General features: G+C 51.3%; 6 protein-coding genes across 6 annotated transcripts; 3 read left to right on the top strand and 3 right to left on the bottom strand.

Annotated features, from left to right (window-relative positions):
• Positions 1 to 370: 370 nt before the first annotated feature.
• On the top strand, positions 371 to 988 carry PtA15_5A226 (uncharacterized protein; the record flags this gene model as incomplete). The annotated part of the gene is made up of 1 exon (XM_053168964.1): positions 371 to 988. One exon carries the CDS (start codon positions 371 to 373, stop codon positions 986 to 988), a length of 618 nt encoding a protein of 205 aa, XP_053020208.1.
• Positions 989 to 2,230: 1,242 nt separating this feature from the next.
• Positions 2,231 to 4,312, top strand: PtA15_5A225 (uncharacterized protein; the record flags this gene model as incomplete). The annotated part of the gene is made up of 9 exons (XM_053168963.1): positions 2,231 to 2,394; positions 2,467 to 2,529; positions 2,628 to 2,829; positions 2,951 to 3,033; positions 3,111 to 3,223; positions 3,286 to 3,437; positions 3,590 to 3,775; positions 3,889 to 3,958; positions 4,098 to 4,312. 9 exons carry the CDS (start codon positions 2,231 to 2,233, stop codon positions 4,310 to 4,312), a joined length of 1,248 nt encoding a protein of 415 aa, XP_053020207.1.
• Positions 4,313 to 6,825: 2,513 nt separating this feature from the next.
• On the bottom strand, positions 6,826 to 8,320 carry PtA15_5A224 (uncharacterized protein; the record flags this gene model as incomplete). Its single annotated transcript, XM_053168962.1, has 5 exons — positions 6,826 to 7,053; positions 7,142 to 7,243; positions 7,328 to 7,924; positions 8,019 to 8,064; positions 8,187 to 8,320. 5 exons carry the CDS (start codon positions 8,318 to 8,320, stop codon positions 6,826 to 6,828), a joined length of 1,107 nt encoding a protein of 368 aa, XP_053020206.1.
• Positions 8,321 to 11,920: 3,600 nt separating this feature from the next.
• On the bottom strand, positions 11,921 to 13,953 carry PtA15_5A223 (uncharacterized protein; the record flags this gene model as incomplete). The annotated part of the gene is made up of 4 exons (XM_053168961.1): positions 11,921 to 12,478; positions 12,551 to 13,167; positions 13,250 to 13,750; positions 13,845 to 13,953. The coding sequence occupies 4 exons, from the start codon at positions 13,951 to 13,953 to the stop codon at positions 11,921 to 11,923; spliced, it is 1,785 nt and encodes a 594-aa protein (XP_053020205.1).
• A 795-nt stretch (positions 13,954 to 14,748) lies between these two features.
• On the top strand, positions 14,749 to 16,834 carry PtA15_5A222 (uncharacterized protein; the record flags this gene model as incomplete). The annotated part of the gene is made up of 8 exons (XM_053168960.1): positions 14,749 to 15,192; positions 15,250 to 15,600; positions 15,669 to 15,812; positions 15,872 to 15,961; positions 16,025 to 16,467; positions 16,527 to 16,587; positions 16,662 to 16,720; positions 16,810 to 16,834. 8 exons carry the CDS (start codon positions 14,749 to 14,751, stop codon positions 16,832 to 16,834), a joined length of 1,617 nt encoding a protein of 538 aa, XP_053020204.1.
• Positions 16,835 to 17,350: 516 nt separating this feature from the next.
• Positions 17,351 to 20,229, bottom strand: PtA15_5A221 (uncharacterized protein; the record flags this gene model as incomplete). Its single annotated transcript, XM_053168959.1, has 5 exons — positions 17,351 to 17,467; positions 17,535 to 17,707; positions 17,834 to 17,984; positions 18,087 to 18,122; positions 20,215 to 20,229. The coding sequence occupies 5 exons, from the start codon at positions 20,227 to 20,229 to the stop codon at positions 17,351 to 17,353; spliced, it is 492 nt and encodes a 163-aa protein (XP_053020203.1).
• Positions 20,230 to 22,384: the final 2,155 nt, after the last annotated feature.

The raw sequence follows: 22,384 nt of genomic DNA, 5'->3' as shown, positions 1-22,384 counted from the left end.
CCTCGCCCATCTCATTCCCAATCCACAGGTCCACCCGAGTAAGCTATATGATTCACTCCCCAGCCCCACCCATAGTCAAAAGTTTAAACGGAAGGTTGGACTGACCTACCTTTTATCGCTTCCATAAAATTGAGTTTAGCATCCGCGGAGTCCGGACCATCTTGATGGGATAATAAGCGGTAGTCTTTTATGATCATTTTGTTTTCCAATTCTTCTCCAGGCACTATCTGTGAGCGTCATCTCTTGGATTCCGTCATCCAGCATCCACCAGATCACTGAGCATTTCGGCTTGCGGCACTAGTACAAAAATCCACCCAAGTTTCATCACTCTTCAATCATACCCGCCCTCTCCGAAAGGATAACCCTGACGATGGATAACCGTGCCGTCGAGGAACTCCTCTCATCGTTTGCTTCCGATACATTTGCCATCCAATCCCAACCTGAGAAAGACTTGCGGGCTGCTTTGATTGATTTCTTTTCGGGCGGCCATGATACCGATGGATCGAATCTTCATGATGGCAACCTCCGCGCTTCACCAGCTGGACTATCAAACCCCAGCACCTCAATTAATCCAAGCTTGCAGGCGGCTGCCCAGATGTCTTTATCCTATCAAGGCAATGAGCTCCCCCCGCCTAACACACCATTGGGGAGCCCTATGAAGGAAGACATATTCAACTTTCCAGTCGCCACAAGCAATGCTTTTTCGCCTGGAAATTATCCAGCTACCCCCTCTTCAGCAAATCAGGCGGCCGAACCATCGATAAATTATGCTGGAACTTCTTACCATGACTCGTTTGGAAATTGCTTAAGTTGTTTGCATTCCGTCACCTTTCCCCAAGACAATCACCGATTTCCCCACGCCCCGAATTGCCACTCCGATCAATTTGTCAACAACGGCCAACCTCCGAATAGCCCTAATTCTAACTTGAAGTCCACGCACACACCTTCTCAAGCTCAACAGGCCACTCCATTTAACCCTTTATACTGAGCAAAATGGGCACTGCACAAGTAATACACGTTTGTTAACGGAGATGGACTCGAGCCAGCTTGTGTTTGATGCAGTTTAGACAATACAAAATGTGCTGGTTACCTCAACACATCCTACTTTCGTCCAGATACTATATCCCTTCTCAATCATCCTGCACTCAAAATAACACCTTGTGAAATTTCCCACCTTAGACGTTCCTCTATTTTTAAAAAAAACATCTAATTTTTGATCGTTGTTTATCTCTTTATTTATTTCTTTACATACACCCTCAGCGTCCATCTTCATTTTTTTGTTTCTCCTTGTCCCGATGCTTTTTTCCTTTAAATGTTGACATACTCAACCATGAAAAAAACTCGCATCAAATTGGGTTAACAAGATCCATCCAACTACGCTTAAAACTTGATTCGAGAGGGTGTGATCACACTCACGATATCACGAAGCATACAAGGGAAGCTGGAAGAACTCAACTGACTTTTGAATTCGTGGCTAGTATGATTCTGAGAAGCTGAAACTGGCTGAATTAAATTTGTAAATTTAGACTATGACAACACGAGCTTGAAGGTGATTGAGCAGTCATAGAAATGGATGGATTACATGATCTTGGATATTCCCGAAATGAGCCATTTGGCAAACGAAAGAATAGCATCTTCGACCTGGACAAACTGGTTTTCACTTGGTATCAGATGGATTGGCTGTTCATGCGTCTTTTCGCGCATCCAACCTAAGTATCTAATAGGCTGAAACCCATTTCAACTTCAAGACTGGATCAATCCCCCTTCCAATATCCAGTTGAAATGGTATGTTCTAGATGAGGAGAGTAGGTGTACAAATTAGCTCTTGGAGGCAAACAGCTGGATTTGATTATGGTTGGGCGTAAAAGGGGCCGTGGCCCACCGCAAAAAAAACTGGTCAACCGCTTGTAGTTGACATGCAGGATACTCAAGCCAAGCTGCCATTGTAACTCCCCCTGAATCCACAAGTGCCTTTGTTGGTGAAGGACTGACTTGAGCGGGGAAGGTGACCTAGACTGGTGGTTGATCTTAGGGAGCATAATGATGGAGTATGAGATCTGGGAATATTATTAGCGGAGGAAGTGTGCACTGTGACGAGAAGGAAAGGAGGTGTACATACAGAGTACGGGTCGTGGCTGTAAAGAGTTGACGCAGTTGCCGCCCTCCGATATTTGAATCGGCGCTGTCTGTTCCCGATCCTGGAATCGACCTCGAAGTTCGGACCGGGCCGATGGAAGCTACCTCGAGCGAACCTCAGCCGGGCCGCGCGGAGGACAGTGTTGGATATCGATCCTACCAAATCCAGTTCAATCCAAAAGACTCGTTGATCAGGGAAGCAACGACTGAAACAGTCCCATCCAGCTTCACAAAGAACCTCCTGAGGGTTGCAAAATGGTAGGTAATTTGACATCGACCTGCTGATGACACCCATACGATGCTCACCGGCGTGCCACGACCATGATCCAGGTCTTCAGATGGAAGTACAGTCTTGACGGAAGCAGAGGATCGATCGATACGATTATTTAACGGGTGCATACGACCAAGCTCGAGTTTTCCAATGGGGTTTTTAGCCTATGTCTAGGCTACGAAATGTTAACGTGCATTCGACGAATCATCTGCTCCCCCAGTGTCAACTCCGATCCCCATGTCGATGATGATGGCAATCCACATCGATCTTCTTGGAGGCCGACACGGAATTTCCCAATGGCGGATGCTCTGCTATCTACTTGCTGGTTTCCCTATTCAAGTTCAACCGATCCCAGTCGGTATTGTTTTGTGGCCGCTGTCAAGGACCATCCAATTCACCTGCTGGATGCTAGCGATGGGCGGGTGAATATTTTTTGTGACTCTGGATGACACAGCTTTTTGAAGTTAAATACCTGTAAAGCTTTAGGGCGAATTTGCACAGAAAATAAAGCTAACGCTATCATTCCCCATTCCTCACCAGTAGATTCGAGCCTCATATCCGATCGTTGACCACAGAGAACGCATGGTAGCACCTCATTCGATGCTATTCTCTGATGATGGTACCACGTCAGATTGAGTTTCACATCAGTCTTCCAACACCGGTTTAACGAACTGATGGCCGCCCAATTTTCAATTAATCATAGACTTTTCGCGGGTTACGAGTCTGCCATTGAAATATTTGATGTGTCTCGGTCGGGGGAAGCAGGCGAGAGGTATAAGACGATCTCCTCCAGGAAAAGTAAAGACGGCCAAAAAGGTACCGCGGCCTCTTGCCGTTCTCAAAAGGGTTCCGAAAGCTGATTTAATCAACACGTGTAGGTATAATTTCCGCCCTGGCTTTGGATCCTTCACAGCAAGGACTCCTTGCGGCAGGATCGTATTCTGGACAGATTGCTTTGCATGATACGAAATCTAGTGAAATCGCACCGGCCCTTGTTTTCAATACAACTGAAACAACAGGTGTCACTCAGGTAAAAAAGAAAGAAAAGAAAAGAAAAAAAACCGCCACATGCCAAATCTCTGCTACTTGCTGTGATCAGACAATCGGAAGACTTGTCATTTCATTGCTAACGCGGCGAGCATATATGGAATGGGTTACTTACATTCTTGCTCATGGTCATAGGTCAAATTCCATCCACAAAACGATCAAGTGATGTTCTCGGCTTCTAGGAAGAGCAATCAGATCCTCTGCTGGGACCTTCGGTATGGAGCCACGACGTTCCACAGTTTCAATAGACCTGGAAGGACAAATCAAAAAATCCAATTCGACACCGATTGGGCTGGTACTAACTTGATCACCGGGGCAACCGTATGCCTTCCTATCTTTATATTGCGAAATTGCATCACGAACAATTTCCTTATATGACTAAGGATTGATCATGTTCTGATTGTTATTGCTGTTGGTATTTTTCATGGGGGTAGGATGGAAAAATCCGATTCTACAGCCTGATGGATGTCAATCAACCAGCCCAGGAGTTTCAGATTCATTCAGGTTTGTATAACTTTCAAATATCCGATTCCTGCGGCATTCCAAAACCCCATGACCCACGGGGCAACAGCGGAAGGGGAATGCAACCTCGACTTCACCAACAAATAACTGAAATATTTTCTGACTCGATTCCTCTGTATAGATACGATTGGTTCGGCTTCGTTCAATCCTACAGCTTCGACAAGCATAGTAACATGTGCCGGGTCCAGACGCCCATCCGTCAACCTGTCAACCTCGCCACCTACCTCACCTTCTAGTCTCTCATCAACCAATCCACATCCTGCTCAGGAAATTTCCTCCTCAGTCCATCATCCCAAAATCACTGAATTAAAACTGTGGAAATTCTCTTATCTTTGAATGGTGCTAAGCTACTGATCAAAGAGCTTTTGTATCAATTTGTAATTTTTGCGCTTGAAATAACAACAAGGTGACAATTTAGTGCAGGCTCACATATACATAGCTTACATGTATGTGTCACAGACAACACTCTCAAGGTTCAAGAGCCTGGAGATCCCAGACTGCTTCCTCATTCTGCAATCTACCATATTGGGATCCTGAACCCTGGACTTCCTGTTTCTCTCCCAAGAACTAGACCATAACAAGTGGTTAAGGCAATTGACTCAAATCAGTAAATAGGACTCATCCACCAGGAAAAAAAAAGTAGTCACCTGATGGCAAGTGACATGATGCAGCTTTGTTTTCAGCTCCAACACTGCTCCAATGCTGCTCCTACCCAACAGCACATCCAGGGCTCACATGACAGGTGTCAGGATCAAAGCACTCAATGTAACAAAACCAGATGATGCTCAGCTTTGGCCCTTGCCCAGCTGATGCTCAGATTTTAGCTCAGCTGATGCTCAGTTTTTGCCCTGGCCCAGCTGATGCTCAGCTTTGGCACCAGCCACCTGATGATCATCTTTAGAGATGGCCCCGGCGAACCCGTTGCAGGTACCTGCTATCCGCTGGCGGGTACCCGCCAGCGGGTGCGGATGTCTGAGATTCCGGGAAAAAGTGGGCGGGTACCCAGATAATTCAACCCACACCCGCCCACCGCTTTAACCGGAAAGCCTGATCCCTTCCGGTTGCCAAGGTTTTACAGCCTTGGCAGCCAGAAAAAACCACCTGGTTGCCAAGGACACACAACCTAATCAACCAGGAGGGATTCCTTCCGGTCACCGGGGCTGTATCTCGACAACCAGAAGGAAAAAATTCTTATTGGTCGCAGAGGTTACAAAACCTTGGCAACCAGGAGGATACTGTCTTGGTCACGAAGTTTGTAAAACCTCGGCGACCAAGAGGAAATGGTCCTGGTTGCAGAGGTTAAATAACCTCAGCACACGACCAGCAGGTAACCTCCTGGTCGCAGAGGTTACCTGGCCAACCAGAAGGCAACCTCTTGGTCGCCGACCAGATGGCAACCTCTTGGTCGCCGAGGTTACCTCGGCGACCAGAAGGCAACCTCTTGGTCGCCGACCAGATGGCAACCTCTTGGTCGCCGAGGTTACCTCTGCGACCAGAAGCTAACCTCCTGGTCGCTGAAGCTACCTTGGCGACCAGAAGACAACCTCCTGGTCGCTGAAGTTACCTTGGCGACCAGAAGGAAACCTCCTGATCGTCAAAGTTACCTCGGCAACCAGAAGGAAACCTCCTGGTCGCAGAGGTCTTATTGCAACCAGAACGGCTTCCTTCTGGTTGCCGAGGTCATCCCTCCTTGACTGAAAGGGGCCCCTTCCGGTCACCAAGATGAGTTTCAAGGAGCGGGTATCCCCGCGGGTACCCGCCCAGGCCAGCGGGTACCCGCCAACGAGTGCAGATGTGGGTACGGATGTCAGGATCCAGTCAAAACAGGCCGCGGGTACCCGGGTGTGACAGAGCCATCTCTAATCATCTTTGACCCTGGCACAACTGATATTCAGTCTTGGCTGTGGCTCAGCTGATGCTCAGCTTTGGCCCTAGTCTAGCTGATTTTCAGCTCTGGTTCTGTCCAAGCTGATTCCCATCTTTTTCCCTGGCCTGGGTCAGCTGATACTCAGCAAGCTGAGCATCAGCTGGCCAGCTGGCCCAGGACTGGGTCAAAGCTGAGCATCAGCTGGGACAGAACTAGGGAAAAGGCTGAGCAAGGACTGGTACAAAGCTGAGCATCAGCTGCACCAGGACAAGTACAAAGCTGAGAATCACCTGGGCAAGGAATCTTCAAAAGGCTTTATTCCAATTCTGAGAGTGAGCTGCATGAAAAAGCTGAGTATGAGCTGGGCAAAAAAGCTGAGTATGAGCTGGGTACCAAAGCTGAGTATCAGCTGGACCTCTCCTACCGCATAACCCCCCAAACCGCATACCTATTCCATTCCACGGAGGGGTACGTGGTTTCAAGGGTTTGACTGTACTTGCTGCAATCTCTAAATCTTGTGTTGGATTATGATCAAACCCTTCATCTGAAATTTTGTATCAGCTTAGGCCAGATTTTTTCATATTTGATACCCCCTAATCCGCTGGCAAGGACAGGCAAATGAATGTTTATGTTACCCAAGGTGCTTGACATGGCTACAAAGATGGGGTTTTCAAACTTGACTTTCATAAAATGATAACGCCATAAAATCATTAACTTCCAAGGTGAAAAAAATATGTGACACCCAAACAATCAAAGGAGAGCAATATTTCTAAAATGGTACATTATACTTAGGCACTGAAAATGTTACGATTTCAAGTTTGAACACCTTAAATGACAAGTTTTTAGTCCAAGTGATGAGATTTTGGTTTTCTTTAAATTGCATAAGCTCAGATCCAGGTTGACAAGACAGTGCAGTGAAAACTGCATCGCTTTTTTGTGTATGTGTTGAGTGAGAGTGGGTATGCATCGAGAGAGTTGGAGATTATCGGGCAGCGGGATCGATTTCACCTAGGAAGATCTGTCTATCCACGCCACCGCTTGCAATGATTGGTTCTTTTGGATGGAATGCACAGCTGGTGACTGTACCTTTATGGCCAGGAAGCTTATACAATATGTTGCCAGTATTCACATTCCATATACACAATGTTCGATCGGCTGCTCCTACTGCGACTTTATCACCAGAAGCATCCCACGCTGGCGATCGTAATTGCTGTCATATGAAAAGTCAATCAAAACAGAGATAGCTGGAGGTCAGCTTCCTTTACACCTCATTAAGTGTTGTCGAAGCCGGGATTTACGTTGTCAAACCCAGCTGGTGCTCCTAACAGCGTTTGTACCAAACGACGAGGGGCATTCGGACCATGCGTGCCGGTAACTGGAGCAAAAGGCCGGACGTCCCACTATTGATCGGAGGGGTATGAATGGGTACAATCAGATCGATGGATCGCACCGAAGAAGATCAACTTGAAATTATATATGCTCACGATTCGGACGGTGTCATCAAATCCGGCACTCAGGAGGAAACTTCCGTCCGGACTTAGTTTGAGGCCGGCGATGGTATTTGTGTGAGCTCTCAGGCTCCACGAGACCTCTTTCTTACGGAGATCGAAGCAGTGGATGTCGTTATCCAATCCGCCGACAAAGATCTGTTGGCCGTCGGCACTCCATTCAACGGCAGTCAGCGGATAGCCAAGTTCGAAGGAATCGAGAGGCTCCTTATCGTCCTCGCGCCATATCCGTACTGTTCCATCGTCTGAAGCAGATGCCAGTAGGTCGTGTCCACTCGCACCAGAAACTGCAATCGAGTTCAGCAACGCCCCGTGTCCGCGGTGGCGACGAACAGACTGTCCGGTTTTGAGGTCAAATGTGGTCAGACTCTTGTCTGCTGAGCCTGCGTAGAGACGCTCCAAGGGACGCAGGGGCGAGAAATCGATGGATAGGATCGCCCCCTTGGGCCCTTTCAACACGCCGTAGTTCCGACACTCTTCTCCATAAACCGACCACAGGTTAATTGTTCGATCAGCAGATGCCGACGCCAGATGGTCGCCCGATCGGTCGAATTTCACGTCCAATACTTCGGCCTGGATACGGTTCAAACGACACAAAAAAATAACAATCCAATTATTTTTTTAGAGGGCACTGGATCCGCGATTTGACAAGTCTTGGGATGCTTACCGAGTGGCCACTGAGCACCATGATCGGGGCGGCTAACCCGCTCGTCCTAATAGCATTCTTTCGGCAATTGAGAGATTGGAGGCCTATACAGTCAGTTTGTGAGACCAGTGAAGATGATCCTCATGCGCCCCCGAATGAGAAAGAGGGAGAAGTGGAAAGCATGTTAACCTCTTGACGGATTGGATCAGCTGACCCTTGCCCGTTCCATCGCTGCTGACCACCAGTTGCTGGGTGTTCGGGTCGTCGGGCTTGGGGCGTTTGGAAATCAGGGCGCCGGCTTCGGAGGGGCGCTTGGTTGACATCGTTTCTGGGGAGTGGTGGGGTCAGGCAGGCGAGGAATATGTGCGCAATGCTTTCGGTTTTTTGGGACTGACGACGACCGTGACTGGAGAGATGCGCGCAAAATGACACCCCCCGGGGGGGCCCGCTGACACCAAACACATCGGCTTCCCATTTCCCGGAAATCATCAACAACTTCCTCAAAACCATCAGCTTCAACGCCCCAATCAACTCGCTCAAGGAAGCCTAAGAAGTACAAAATCAGAAAACACCTCAAGAGATTATCCCCAGAAGCAGTTGTAGAAGAAACCAAAGATTCCACCATTCATCCAGCTCAAAATGTGCAAGTTGAAGTGGTTTCCCCTGCTCCAGAGAAAACACAAATATTAAAAGCAAGTTTCTAACATGATGCAGGTCCCAGTTCAGGAAAAAAAAGTTCCTGCAACAACAATTTTTCATTTAGTTTTGTTGAGTTGTCTGTTAGTCTGCTACCATGATGTATCACCCCAGTAGGGAGGGCTGTTGGATCAACCCATGAGGACTACCAACCAACCACCCAGCGGGCAGCCACAAGAATCTGTAGCCTAGTTGCACTTCCTGCAAGCAGGTGAAAAACCAAGAATTTTTTTCACACTGTCATTTTCTCATGTGTGACTGCGGAAGTAGCCACAGTCATTGCGGATGTGTTTCTGGCAAAACATCAGTGCAATGAAATCCATATCTTGTCACCTGCTTGCAGGCATTGTTGACAAAGGCATCACTCTAGTATGTGTCTCAACATTTCTGAGGCTGTGAGTTTGACTCTCACCAGACACATCTTCATTTTACAGTCTCTACAAGTTTTACGTGCTTTTTGGGTAAAATTAGGTTCCAGTGATCTACAGATTCTGTTGCAGGAGTGCTGATTTCCTGAACTGGGGGTTCCTGCAATGTGACCCGCAGCATGCATGAAACCCCTGGATAACTTCCAGGTGAGGTCTGTGGGCCTCCCAGAAGTAATCTAGAGCCCAAAAAGCTAGATTTCCCTGCAAAAATCTAGACTTTTTGGGTCTGAACCAACATCTGTGTGGTGCCAAATTGCACAGGAGATCCTCCCATTGAGTTCCCAACAATGAAAAATATTGAATTTTTTTCTGACTCTGATGTTTACATTTCCTATATCAAGCAGGATTTTTCTGAAGCTCAATCAAACACCAAATCAAACTCATAAAAACAAAGAAATCTATATCTATATCTATATAGATATTTACAATCCAGAAGAAAACTTCTTGATGGTCATATCAATGCTGCAACCAATCCAATACATGTATCAGTAATCATTGATATTGGATTGGTTTTGTGTCCAATACATTGTATCTGTATCCGATCTGCCAACCAATACAATCCAGATGTATTGAGATACATGGAGTGGGTCCCCAATCCAATCCAATATATTGGGTATATTGGTTGGGTGGGCCATTGGATTTTTTCTGAATAGTCCAGAAAAGGAAGAAAAAAATTAATAAAAATATACCATCATATTGTATCTGTTTTTTGATACAATACACAGTATCAAATCCTTGTGTATCAAAAAACAATATTATCCACAGTGTCACCAATACCTGTCTTGGATTGGATCAGTGGCAGCATTGGTCCTATAACCTGCCGTTACAACATTCTTTTCAACTTGAGCTCTGCCAATATTTCCTTGGCAAAGATCTGGAGCAGAAATCAATACTCATGACTCCCCCCCCCCCCCCCCCCCCCCCCCCCAAAAAAAAAACAACAACATTAAGGCAAGTGTGTTTTATAGAGCTGAGATATATACACAAGGAACTGGTGAAAGAAGGCTCACATGCTGAATACTTTGGCAAAGGAACACCAATCCATAGTGCTCATCAAAAAGGTTCTTTATCACTATTATGATTACTGAGGACTGGTTTGGTGGATCATAATCAAGCATGATAGATGGTAATATTTATCACACTTGTTTATACCACTAACAAACAGAGCCTGAGGGAGAGAGATTCAGGTTGAGGTGGATTTGCACTGCCAAGGGGGTTGTATTGCTGACAACCCTCCACAATAAGCTCAACTGGAGCAACAAAGGGTAGTGACGCTATGTGTAATGCATAGATAACGGCAAGGCTGAAAAGCTGTGCTGCGCTACAAAAAAGCGGTCTTTTAGCGCAGCGCAGTGGGGAACTGCTGCGTGGTCAGCCCAACAAGGGTTAGCGCAGCACCAGTCGGGCTGCGCTACCGCTGCAAATAGCGGGTCCCCGCTTTTTCCCCGACCCAGAAAGCGGTAGCGCAGCGGGCGGGACCCCCCTTTCAGCGCTGCGCTTGTTTGGCTGGCAGCGGGGGAGTGCTACGCGGCCAGCTCAAAAAGCAGTAGTGTAGCCGGCGGGGCCGCGACTTTCAGCGCAGCGCAGCGGCCACCAAAACCGCTGTGCTGCACTTTCACCCTTGAGAACGGTAACCTAACAGAATTTTTGCCATTATCTACACGTTTCTACACGTTAACACGTTACGCGTAACGGCAGTGCAATCACACTATTGCACCACATTTAAGCCGTTTTTTTTTATGCTTGCTGCGTTGTCCGGGCGCGCAGAGCCCCTGAGAACAAGCAACAAATGAGGCTAAAAAAGGCTTAAATGGTCTGTTGTTGCGTTATCTGGGGGACAACGCAATAACGGGCCTCATTTTTGAGGCCTGTTACGTTACGCGCGGGGCCTGAAATGACCCGTTACTAGTACAGTAACGGGGGCCCCCGGATAATGGGGCTAGTTACGTGACCAAAATTGTGCGGATAACACAGCGTAATGTAACTACCCTTTGTTGACTGGAGGCAACCAATGTAAGATTGGTCTAATATTATCTCAGTTTCCCAGGTCAACCTCACCACGGGGCGTTACAACCAATGCGGCCCCTTTAGCAGCGTTGAGGATACAGAGATGGACACCAGACCCAGGCAAGCCCGCACTCACCCAGCCCGTGTATCACACAGAAACACAACTCAATCCTGGGAAGTTTTCCCCATGCAACGGGCGCAAAGTGTCGCAGATACCCAAAGAAAGGCATCAGGCCGGGTCCAAGCAGCGTGTTTTCCACTCTTCCCCCGGCCCAAAACAAAGGTCGGGCCAGGTGAGGGCACTTTCCCAATCCCCACCCGGTAACACCCCGAACATCGGATATGCACGAGCAACACACGCACGGCGGTTGTTTCGCCGCGGCCAAGACCCGCAGGCTCCGCAAAAACAAGCGCTTGATGACAAGGAGTCGTCGATTGCGGCCGCGGCTCCCACAGGAACAGCCGGTGTGTTTTCTTCAGCAATAAAATATCTATGGGATGGACTGGTTCATTTGAAAAAACAAGCAACAAACGCTGGGTGGAGCTGGCCGACGCTCGTGGTCTGGGTCCGCGGGACTCTCTGGGCTGGGTGCCGCGCGTCACTACCACCGCCACCCGTGTCTGGGGGTTCTCTGGTCTATAATAAGAAGAACTGCTGGCCACCGTCTTCGTTTTTTTGGAGGGGGATGGGGGTGTGCAGGAGAGGGAATGGGCAAGTCTATAGGAAGAAAAGCAAGAGGGGGGCGAAGAAAAGGTGTGGGCGGGAGAAGAGCGCGGGTGCAGCCTGGAGGATTAGATGTTGTCGATGAGGCTGAGGAGCGGGGGGTGGTCGAGGTCGATGCGGGGATTAATGGGCGGGGAGGAGGTGGAGGTGGAGGGTGGAGGGGGGTGGAGAATGGCGAGGTGGTCGAAGGAAAGGAGCGAGGCCGAGGCGGGCGGCGGGGGCGGGAAGGAGGCGGGAAGGAGCGTAGTAGTAGTAGTGGCGGCGGCGGCCGAAGAAGACGAGCCAGATCCGTGAGCGGGGCAGTCGGTGTGGGTGGGGCCGGCGTGGGCGAGGCTGAGCTCGGCCGGGTCGAGGTCGAGCAGCTGGTCGAAGAGTCTCGAATGGAAGCCGTCCCCGGGATGGTGGTCGACGAGCGCGGAGGGGCCGTGCTGGAGCTGCTGGGGGTCGGGCCCTGCGGGATGGAGAAGGCCGTCGGCGGGGCTGGGGGAGGGGTGGTGGCTGTTGAGCTTGGACTGTTTGCCGTTGGAGTTGTAGCTGGTGGCCTTGCGGAGTCTGCGGTGGACGCGGCGGTCGTACACCTTGGGCGCCGCGAGCCCGGAGAGATGGAGGGCGGAGGGGGAGTGTTTCTTGTTCCGGGCGCGGCGCGGGGGGAGCGCGGCGAGGCCGAGGGTCTCGGCGAGCGACGACGAGGGCTGGACGGCCCCGTCGAGCAGCATCCGCTCCTCCTCCTCCGAGCCGTGGCCCTCCTCGGCACATCCGCCGATCATCCGGCGGCGGAAGGCGGTCATCGGGACCCGTTGCCAGCGCGACAGGCCGTCCAGTGTGCCCATCGAGCCCTGCGTCTGACTCCCCTCCCCCTCATCCTCGCCCCCGTCGTGGTTGTACCCGCCGCCGGTCTTCGGCTCGCCGTCCGAACAGCCCTCGTCGATCGACGAGATCCCCCGGATAAACGCCGTGATGTCGAACTCCGGCTCGGGCTTTTCGATGTCCATATTGTTGGTCGAGGGGCCGGGAGGGCCCGAGTCCTGGGACGGGTCTGTCGGCTTGGGCGTCCCGGCCACCGACGACGACCGCTCGCTCTCCCCCCTGCTACAGAGCTGTTGGCGGAGCTTGCGGAACTGGTTGTAGCGCACCACCTTCCCGCCCGTGAACGGCGACAAGGGCAGCGACTTCTCCTCGTCGATGATCGTCCGCCCCGCATTCGTCCCGTCCGATCGGTCCACCGAAAACGTGCCCATGATCGGAAGCTTGATCTCCCGGGAGCCGGACTGGTTGCCACCCTCTCCAGGGTTCGTCGAGCCGGGCGTACTGAGGACTGGGTGTGGCCGCGGCCGCGCGGGGCGGGGAGGGGTCAGTGGGCAGCCGAAGAAGAGAAAAGGGCGAACGCTTCTGTTTACCTGATAGATCCAAGTTGGTGAGGATTGATCCGATGGTGGATGATGTGGCTGGGAGATCGAAGAAGCTGGCGTCGTCTTCCTCATCGGGGTGCTGCTGCTGGTCGTTGTCGTCGTTGTCGTCCGAGTAGGCCTGGTTTCCGTCCTCGGCCTCGATGCCGAAGCGGACGAGGCCGGAGTGATCGTCCTCGTCGAGGGAGTCGGTCGTTGCGCCGTCGTCGGCGCTCATCGACTGGGCGTCTTCTTCCTCCTCCTCCTCCTCATCCTCATCTGGCCCGAGTTCTTCGATGATCATGTACCCGAAGTGGCTGTCGTCGTCGTGCTCGTCGTCCGTGCTTCCGTCCTGGCTGGCGTCCATGCCTGCGATCATCTGGCCGTACTTCGCCGACGCCCGCAGACGCTCGAGCTGCTCGAAGCCGAACGAGTGGTGCTCGCCTTCGCTGGGATCCATGAGTAAGAACTCGGCAAACTCGTTTGCTGGTTCTTCGGCCTGATGGTCTTCGTCTGCGAATTTGCTTTGTCAGTTTTTTTTTTTTTTTTTTTTTTGGATGTGTGTGTGTGTGTGTGTGTGTGTGTGTGTGTGTGTGTGTGTACTGACCATATTCAGACTCGGACCAGGTGACGGGGAAGCCGAGGTCCTGGCCGAAGTCGGTGTATTCCAGACAGACATCCTCGCCCAGTTCTGAGGGTTCGTTGTCGATGTCCATGTTGGGACTGCTCTGGGGGTGTTCGTTCTCCTGCGGGGCCGGTTTGAGGGGGATTGTTGTTGTTGTTGTTGTTGTTGTTGTTGTGGGTGTTTCGTTGGTCTCTGGCTGGGTTTGTTCATCTTCTGAGTGGAGTGAGGATAGGCTGGATGAGGAGTCGTGTTGATCGAGCTCTGCTTGGTGTTGGGTTAGTTTTGGCCTGAGTTTGAGTTTTGTTTTCCGTTTTGGCTGGGTTGTTGTTGTTTTGATTTTGGTGATGATCGATGGTTTGGGTTGTTGTTTTTCTTCTGGTTGTTGTTGTTGGTTTTCTGGTTGTTTCTGTTTTTTCGGCGGCTGTTGTTGTTGTTGCTGTTGCTGTTGTTTTTGTAGTGGTTGTTTGTGTGGTGGTTTTGGGTGTTGTTTGGAGTGGATGTGTTTGGAGAGTGGATGGGGGGTGAAGAAGCTGCAGACTGAGTGTGTGTGTGTGTGGATGTTAGTTGGTTAGTTTGTTTGTTTGAGTCTGCTGCTGCTGCTGTTGTTTTCCCAGCTTACCGTTCTTGTGGTTGGCCATCCTTGGTTTGGTTTGGTTTGGTTTGGTTTGGTTGCTGTTGCTGTTGTTGGTGTTCACACTAGTCGCGCTGCTTCGGCCATCGTGAGGTCGTTCGTCTTTTTCGTTTGGAGTCGAGTGGGATGTTGCCCAGGGGGGATTAGTATTCCTGTGACAGGGCCCACACACCCCGTGACAGCCCACCCACACCCACACCCACACCCACACCCACACACCCCGCGATCAGCCGACCAAAAAAACCAACCAACACCATGGCCGCACACATCGACGAAGCAAACGGATCAGACGCAACAGGCGACGGCACAGCCCAGAAACCATTCCAGTCCATCCTCGGAGCATACGCCGCAAGAGGGACAAGCACACTCGACTGTCTGCTCCTCAAACAGGACGGCTACCAGCCCCCGAGCGCAACAGCACTCAAACGAGCCAAGAAGGCACTCGAGATCCAGACCAAGAAGGCAGCCAAACAACCCACCCCAAAGAACGAGGGCGGCGAAGAGAAGAAAGCCCCCATCGAACTCCACGAAACCGCCGGCATCGCCAAACGCATCAAGATCCACCAGGCCACAGAGAACAGGGACATCAAAGTCCGGCTGTTCGGATGGGTGCACCGGCTCAGACAACAGAAGTCGCTCATCTTCCTCGTCCTCAGAGACGGCTCAGGATTCATCCAATGCGTCCTCACCGGCAAACTAGTGCGTACACAACCCAAAGATGTACCACCCAGAAGATTAACATCCATCCATCTCCAGGCCCAGACCCACCACGCCCTCACCCTGACCACCGAATCAACGGTCCAGATCACCGGCAAGATCGTCCAGGTGCCCGCGGGCAAGAGCGCCCCGGATGGCCACGAGCTGCAGGCGGACTGGTGGACGATCGTCGGCCGGGCCCCGGGCGACGCGGAGGCCTTCACCAACCAGATCTCCGAGGACTCCGCCCCTGACACCCTCGCCGACCGCCGCCACCTCGTCATCCGCGGCGAGACCGCCTCCGCCGTCCTCAAGGTCCGCGCAGCCCTCCTCGACGCCTTCCGCAGATCGTACGCTCGCATGGCCATCACCGAGGTCACCCCGCCGTGCATGGTCCAGACCCAAGTCGAGGTCACTGCTCCATCCATCCACACACCCTCTGCGCCAAAAACTGACACATACATCTCTCAAACACCCAGGGCGGATCGACCTTGTTCGAGTTCGGATACTACGGCGAGAAAGCCTATCTCACCCAGAGCTCCCAGCTCTATCTCGAGACCTGTCTGCCGAGCCTGGGCGACTGTTTCTGCATCCAAGAGAGCTTCCGGGCCGAGAAAAGTAAAGTAAGAACCCCCCCACTGCCCCTCTCTCGTTCTAAAGCTGATGTAGGGTCGATCGATAGACTCGGCGTCATTTGAGCGAATACACCCATCTCGAGGGCGAGCTTGCGTTCATCAGCTTCGAAGAGCTCCTCGCGCACATCGAAGAACTGGTAAGTGAGCTCGCACAAACAACGAGCGAGGAGACAACTCTGAGAGAGCCCCCCCTCCCCCAGATCTGCTCGACGCTCAGCACCTTGCTGGAGGAGCCCAAGATCAAGAGTCTAGTCGAGAGTCTGAACCCGAACTTCGCCCTCCCCCGCCGGCCGTTCAAGCGGATGGAGTACCGGGCGGCGATCGACTGGCTCAACGAGCGCGGGATCACGAAGAGCGAGGAGGACGGGGGCGGGGCGTTTACGCTGCAGGACGACATCCCCGAGGCGCCCGAGCGGCTGATGACCGACACCATCGGCGAGCCCATCTTCCTCATCAACTTCCCCAAGGAGATCAAGGCCTTCTACATGAAACGCATCCCCGGTAACGAGGCCTTCACCGAGAGCGTCGACGTCCTCATGCCCGGCGTCGGCGAGATCGTCGGCGGGTCGATGCGCATGACCGGCTACGACGAGCTCCTCGCCGCTTACAAGGCCGCCGGCATCCCCCCCGAACCCTACTACTGGTCCGTCTCTTTCCCCTCCCCTCTCGTTCCTATCCACACTCAAACGATCCTCCGTTCAGGTACACCGACCAACGCAAATACGGGACCTGCGAACACGGCGGATACGGCCTCGGCGTCGAAGTCAGTCCCCCCCCCCCCCCCCCCTGCCCGTCCCCCCCCCTATTCGTGTACTGATTGTCTGTGGATGGATGCAGCGGTTCTTGGCGTGGCTGCTAGCCCGCCCCCACGTCCGCGAATGCTCCTTGTATCCCCGGTCGGTCCTCTTCCTCTCCCCCTCTTTCCGCCCCTTGTGCTCACGCGCTCTGCCCCACCCACCACACCCATGCCCGCCCGCGTCCACAGATACACGTCCCGCTGCACGCCCTAGACCCGGCGACACTCCGCCCCTGTCTCCCCCATCAACAGCGCTTCGGATGGCGCGCGCCGTTCTTTGCTTGTCTGTCCTTCTGTTCACACGAATGTCATCTTGTGCTTTGATAATTCAAAATAGAACGTCTGCATACCTGGTGCAAGCTTGATCACGTGCACATGTCGGTGGACGGGAGAGCTGTCCAAGCCGATTCAGGTTTTTTGAGGACAGTTCTGGCACATTTGCCTATGAGCCCTAGTTTACCCTTCATTTACACACCCCATATGGAGGGTGGTCTTGGCCTCATCCCGGACCGTCTGCGGCCCGATCATGATCTGCTTGTGTGTGTGTGTACTCCGCAGCAGCCATATGGTGGCAGACATTGGACACTCGTCTTCTGGGGTGATGCGCATGTACATTGTGATATCATCTTTTGGCAAAAAAAGCAAAAGGAGATCCGAATAGCATTGTGATCGTACAAGGAACGAAACAGTGTAGAAGTAATCTAGGGTGTCGGGGGCGGCGCTGGTGTTTTCAAGAAGGAAGGATGCCGATCCGGGCGGCGAGTCTGCCGTACTGCTTGATGACGAGCTGTTTAGTGCGGAAGCCGTAGACGACGAGGGAGACGACGGCGATGGCGAGGTTGCACAGCTACAAAAAGGGGGGGTGTCAGTTAGGGGTGTGTGGGGTGAGGGGTGAGTGGGGCGGGAGGACTGACGACAAACTCGTAGAAGTCTTGCTGTTCCTTGAGCACCACGCGCTCGCACGCCTCCCAGGTCTGGAACTCGCCCGCGCCCAGCCCGGCGCCGATGTCGGCCTGGTGCGACGAGGCCAGGGCGCGGCGGGCCGGCGGGCCGCTCTGGTCCCCCTCCTGGACCCCCGACAGTGCCGCTGATTCCAACGATGCCGACGATGCCGATGATGCTGATGGTGATGATGATGGTGATGATGATGGTGAAGATGATGGTGGTGGCGGGGTGGGGGATGTTGAGGAAGAGGAATCTGTTGTGGGGAGACGGTCGATCGACGGGTGGTGGATGATCAGGCCAGTGGCAAAGACGCTCGGCGGACGGAGGACTGAGGCAATAAGAGCAGGTGACGAACTTCCGAGGTAAACACAGTCCACCAGGCGGCGGTTATGGTAGACCGCACACACCGGGGTGCCGATCTTCCAATCAAAAATAAACATCCAATGTCAGGCCGAGAACGCCGCGCGAAAGGCGGCAGAGGCGGGCAAGGGGGGGCCGGCCAGGGTGTGGGCGGGACGCACCTCGTCGATGGGGCACGGCTGGCAGGCGCCGATCGGCTGGCAGGCGTAGTCGGCGGGCGAGACGGCGGAGCCGTTGGGCGCGAGTGCGGGCGGGTCGGCGGCCAGGACGGATGCGGGCGGGAGCAGGAGCAGCAGGAGGAGCCGGGAGGAGGCCGGCGCTCGGCGCTTCCGGCTCGCCGGGCGGCGGCGGTCCGAGGCGGCCTCGTCGTGGACGCGCGTGCTGGACATCGTGGCTGGGATGCTGGGCAATGGCGGTGCAGGACCTGGACCCTGGGCTGGCCTCGCCGGCTGCGCCCGACGCAGCGCTGCGTCCAAAACTGATCACCTGTCAAAATCAGGCCAGAAACACCAAAAAAAAAAAAAAAAACATGTATAAAGAAAAATAAAAAGGATACACGGTGTAAATCCTATGTAAAATCTTCTTGGTTACGCTTGGTTACGGTCTCAGTTCAGAACAGATCACGATGTGTTAATAAACAGTTGTCTTATCTATAATAAGGTATGATTATTAGAGATTCCCTCGTTAAAAGTTTCACTTTCTTTATAAATAGTGACGCATCTGCAGTCTTGTTCTGTTTTCCCTCAAGAGACTTATGTTGTTATTTTATGTTACATTCTCAAAAATCTCGAATAAAATCAAAATATGATTTAGCTATCAGTCAAAAAGCCATAAAGTTGGGCGAGTTCTTCACATCACCGAGTCTGTCATCCAGGCCAGAAATGGAAGGCTCTGGCACGGGCTGGTGCGCCGGGGCCAGAGTCGGTCCCCGTGGGCACGGGCTGCTGGGCCGACCAACTCAAAGGTTTTTTGGCGGGCAGTGAGACAGGGCACTTCTTGCTCATGATTTAACCGGTGTGCAAATGACTGCAGAAGAATTAGATCATGTTGTAATTGTATTGAGTTTGTCTGATCTCCAAGCCTGGAGCTCTCTCCTCACTGAATACAAACCACATTGTCTCTTAGTTTCAGCAATGGTGGGTTGCTCCTTTATGATTATTGGTAACGTAATGTCATTGTAGCAATTTTTGGTCCCTCTACGCTAGCCAATACATGTACCATACTTTTTTTTTTTTTTTCTTTTTAAAGTGTAAGTTTTCCCTTAGGCATTGCACACTACATGCCGGGGGTACTTTCTACCGTGCGGTTGTGTAAATCCAACAGGTGGCACCAGATTGGTGAAACCAACGTGGAATTCACCGTGCCCCCAGCAATTGTGGGCTCCCCATTGGAAATGGACAGGGGCGTCAAATCCTCATTGCTCCGACAAGAAAATTTCAGAGGACTCCACGCGAGTCAATTTATTTGCGGGGGAGTCCACAAGTGCAGCTTTTGCATGCCGTGGAGGCCACACTTTTCAATTTCCATGATGCTGATTCCACAGCTGCTCCGCTTATGCTTTTACATATGCTTGTAGCATGGCTATGGTGCATGGTGGGTCTCATCACTGTCAAACTACCCGGTTAGGTTTCCTCTGTCTTTACTCAAAAAAATCAACAAGTCCCTTCTGGCAATCAACACCCCCCACTCAACCAGCAGCACACCCAGCCAGCAGCAGCAGCAGCCCCCAGCCAACCGCTGCCCAGCATCTACTACCCACTCCCACAGCCCACGTGTGGCTTGCCCGGGGAGTCCTACCAATGACAACCACCCCCAGCCAGCCAATCAACCTCTGGAAATGGGCAAACAGCTCACCACAGAGGAATATGAAATGTATAGCGTGAGACATAAAAAAAACTACTTGGCAGCTCCAGCCTCCAAGCCGTTCCTGCCTCCTGCTCCCCAGCACAATCAGACCTCTTCCCCTACAGCTTGCTCAGACCTTGCCACCTCTCCACATAACCAAACTTTCCCAACCTCACATCATCCAATTCCGGCTTCAAACCCTGACCAGAGGCTGACATCAAGTGCAACTGAGCACCGGTTGGTGACCAGTTTTTGGACAAAATAGCTGCTGGCTTGACCTTTGGAATGGTTCTTCAAGCGTTTCCAGGGTAGTGTACTGTGAGTCTAACATCACCTGTGTGCCACAGCTGATCCAACTTCATCAACCTCTTGCCCTTACCCACCTGACAGACACAAGCCTGATTTGCAGGCTGATCATGTCAATGAATATGTAACCTGAAGGACCTCAACCGCAGCCATATTGAGTTTTTGACACGGATGGAATGCTCATCTCAGAAAGATCAAGATTCACCCATGCTGCTGATTGCCGTCCAAAGCCACACCCGGCCGGGCGTGCCTGCACCAATCAGGTTGGCCACTCTATCAATTGGCTCAAGTACCCCTCAGACTTCACCCCCTACCACCACCTTGCAGCCAAAAAGGAAGACCTCCTGGACTACATCACTGGGATCAGCAAACAACATGTTCAATTTCTATTGCCTGAGTGAGAAACCCAAAACTTCCCAATATCCATGCCACATGTTGTTTTCTCTTCCTCAATGTTTCTCTCTTCATGTTATTACTGTTTTCCCATTTACCCTCTCTCTGTTCCTCTCAAAATGACTGATTGATTGTATGCAATGCAAAGCTGGTTGTATGTGCATGCAACTGATGAGCTCATGTCGTGGAGCTGGGTCCACGTTGAAGGCAACCTCACATCAGACGGTGGGGCCGCCGCAAGCCCAGCCCTAGGCATGGCAATCGGGCGGCCCAAACCCAGCCGGGTTTGGGTTGTCCTTTTGGGGAAATTTGTGAAGTTGGCCCGACCCAACAGACCCGTGACCAGAGCCGGGCGGGCTTGGGTAGCCCAACGGTGTAAAGCTCAAAAGTGTTCCCGAGAACCTTTTGCTGAGTGCAGAAAGGGATGAATGAGGTTACCTCTGCCTTTCCTGGGTCACTAGACACTAAAACAAGCCCCCCAATCTACGATTGGAAGGTTTATGTAGTGATAGTGGAGGTTTATCAAAAGATAGCCTACGTTGAACAAGTGGCTTAGGGGATATGGGTGATGTAGCTGGTGCTGAGTGAGTCGTAAGTTGTTATGGTCTGTGTGTTGCCGCAAAAGGGGGTTGTGGAACACCCTGACAGAGGGGTTAACGGTGATTGAGCAACACTGTGAAGAAAACTCAAGAAATTGGTGTCAGTTGACATGCGATAACTTTGATATTACTTTGATTTGAACCTGGGTTCTTCCCTGTTCATTCCATGAGTCTTCCAGACTAGATATTTTCCATGTTCATTCCATCATTAACAGATGTAGTGCATGCACCTATGAATGGGTTATGCTTGCATGAAAGGGGTATTTCCACATGAAAGGAATAACATCAAAATTGTATTCACACATGAAAGGGATATGTACGCATGAAACAGGAATGTGAAAAGGTGTATTTACACATAAAAGGGATATTTTCACATGATGAAAGGGGTATGTGCACATGTAAGGGGTATTCATGAAAGGGATATTTATACATCAATGGGATATGTGAAAATGAAAGGGTTACATACACATCATGAAAGGGGTTTGTACACATCAAAGGGGCATGTAAAAATGAAAGAGGTATTCATGCATGATGAAAGGGGTGCATGCACAGGAAAGGTGTGAATATGAAAGGGGTGTGCACATGAAAGGGATATATACACATGAAATGGGTATTTGCACACAAAAGGGATATGTGCACATGAAAGCGGTATCACCAGTAAGACCAACTGTGTGTTTAGCTCAGTGGTATAAGAGCAGCTCTCATGAATGTAGAAGGTCGTGGGTTCAAATCCCACAACACACAATTCTTTTCACCTGAGTAATTTCAACATTATGCATGCATGATGAAAGGGGTGCATGCACAGCAAAGGTGTGAATATGAAAGGGGTGTGCACATGAAAGGGATATATACACATGAAATGGGTATTTGCACACAAAAGGGATATGTGCACATGAAATCAGTATGTGCACTTGAAAGGGGTAGGGGAACATGAAAGGGGGATTGCACAGGTCTCAACTGAGTATCTTGAAACCTGTGCTAAGTTTTTTGTAGTTCAGAATTAGCTTGCATAAATTAGGCAATGTGCAAAGATTGCAGGGTAGAAGAAAATTGGCATTCATGGGTATGATCCTTGTTCTAATTGAGGATTAACTTGAGTATGCTGGATGTCAACTGACAGCAGTTTCTTGAGTTTTTTTCATAGTGCACTGTAATAGAGTTGTGATATGTATGTAATTGTTATGTAATAAGGGTAAAACCACAATATAGTGGGGGCTAATACTGTAGAGTGAGCAAGTGTTGTACTGTTATGGGGTAAGCTGAGTGCAAGTAGTTTGCTGAGAGAAATTACAACTGGGGGGAGGAGAGCCTCCTTA

This window comes from Puccinia triticina, chromosome 5A, assembly GCF_026914185.1.
Source record: "Puccinia triticina chromosome 5A, complete sequence".
Classification (NCBI taxonomy): domain Eukaryota; kingdom Fungi; phylum Basidiomycota; class Pucciniomycetes; order Pucciniales; family Pucciniaceae; genus Puccinia; species Puccinia triticina.
The sequence above is the reverse complement of the archived record's forward strand: the minus strand, read 5'-3'. Positions and strand labels throughout refer to the sequence as shown.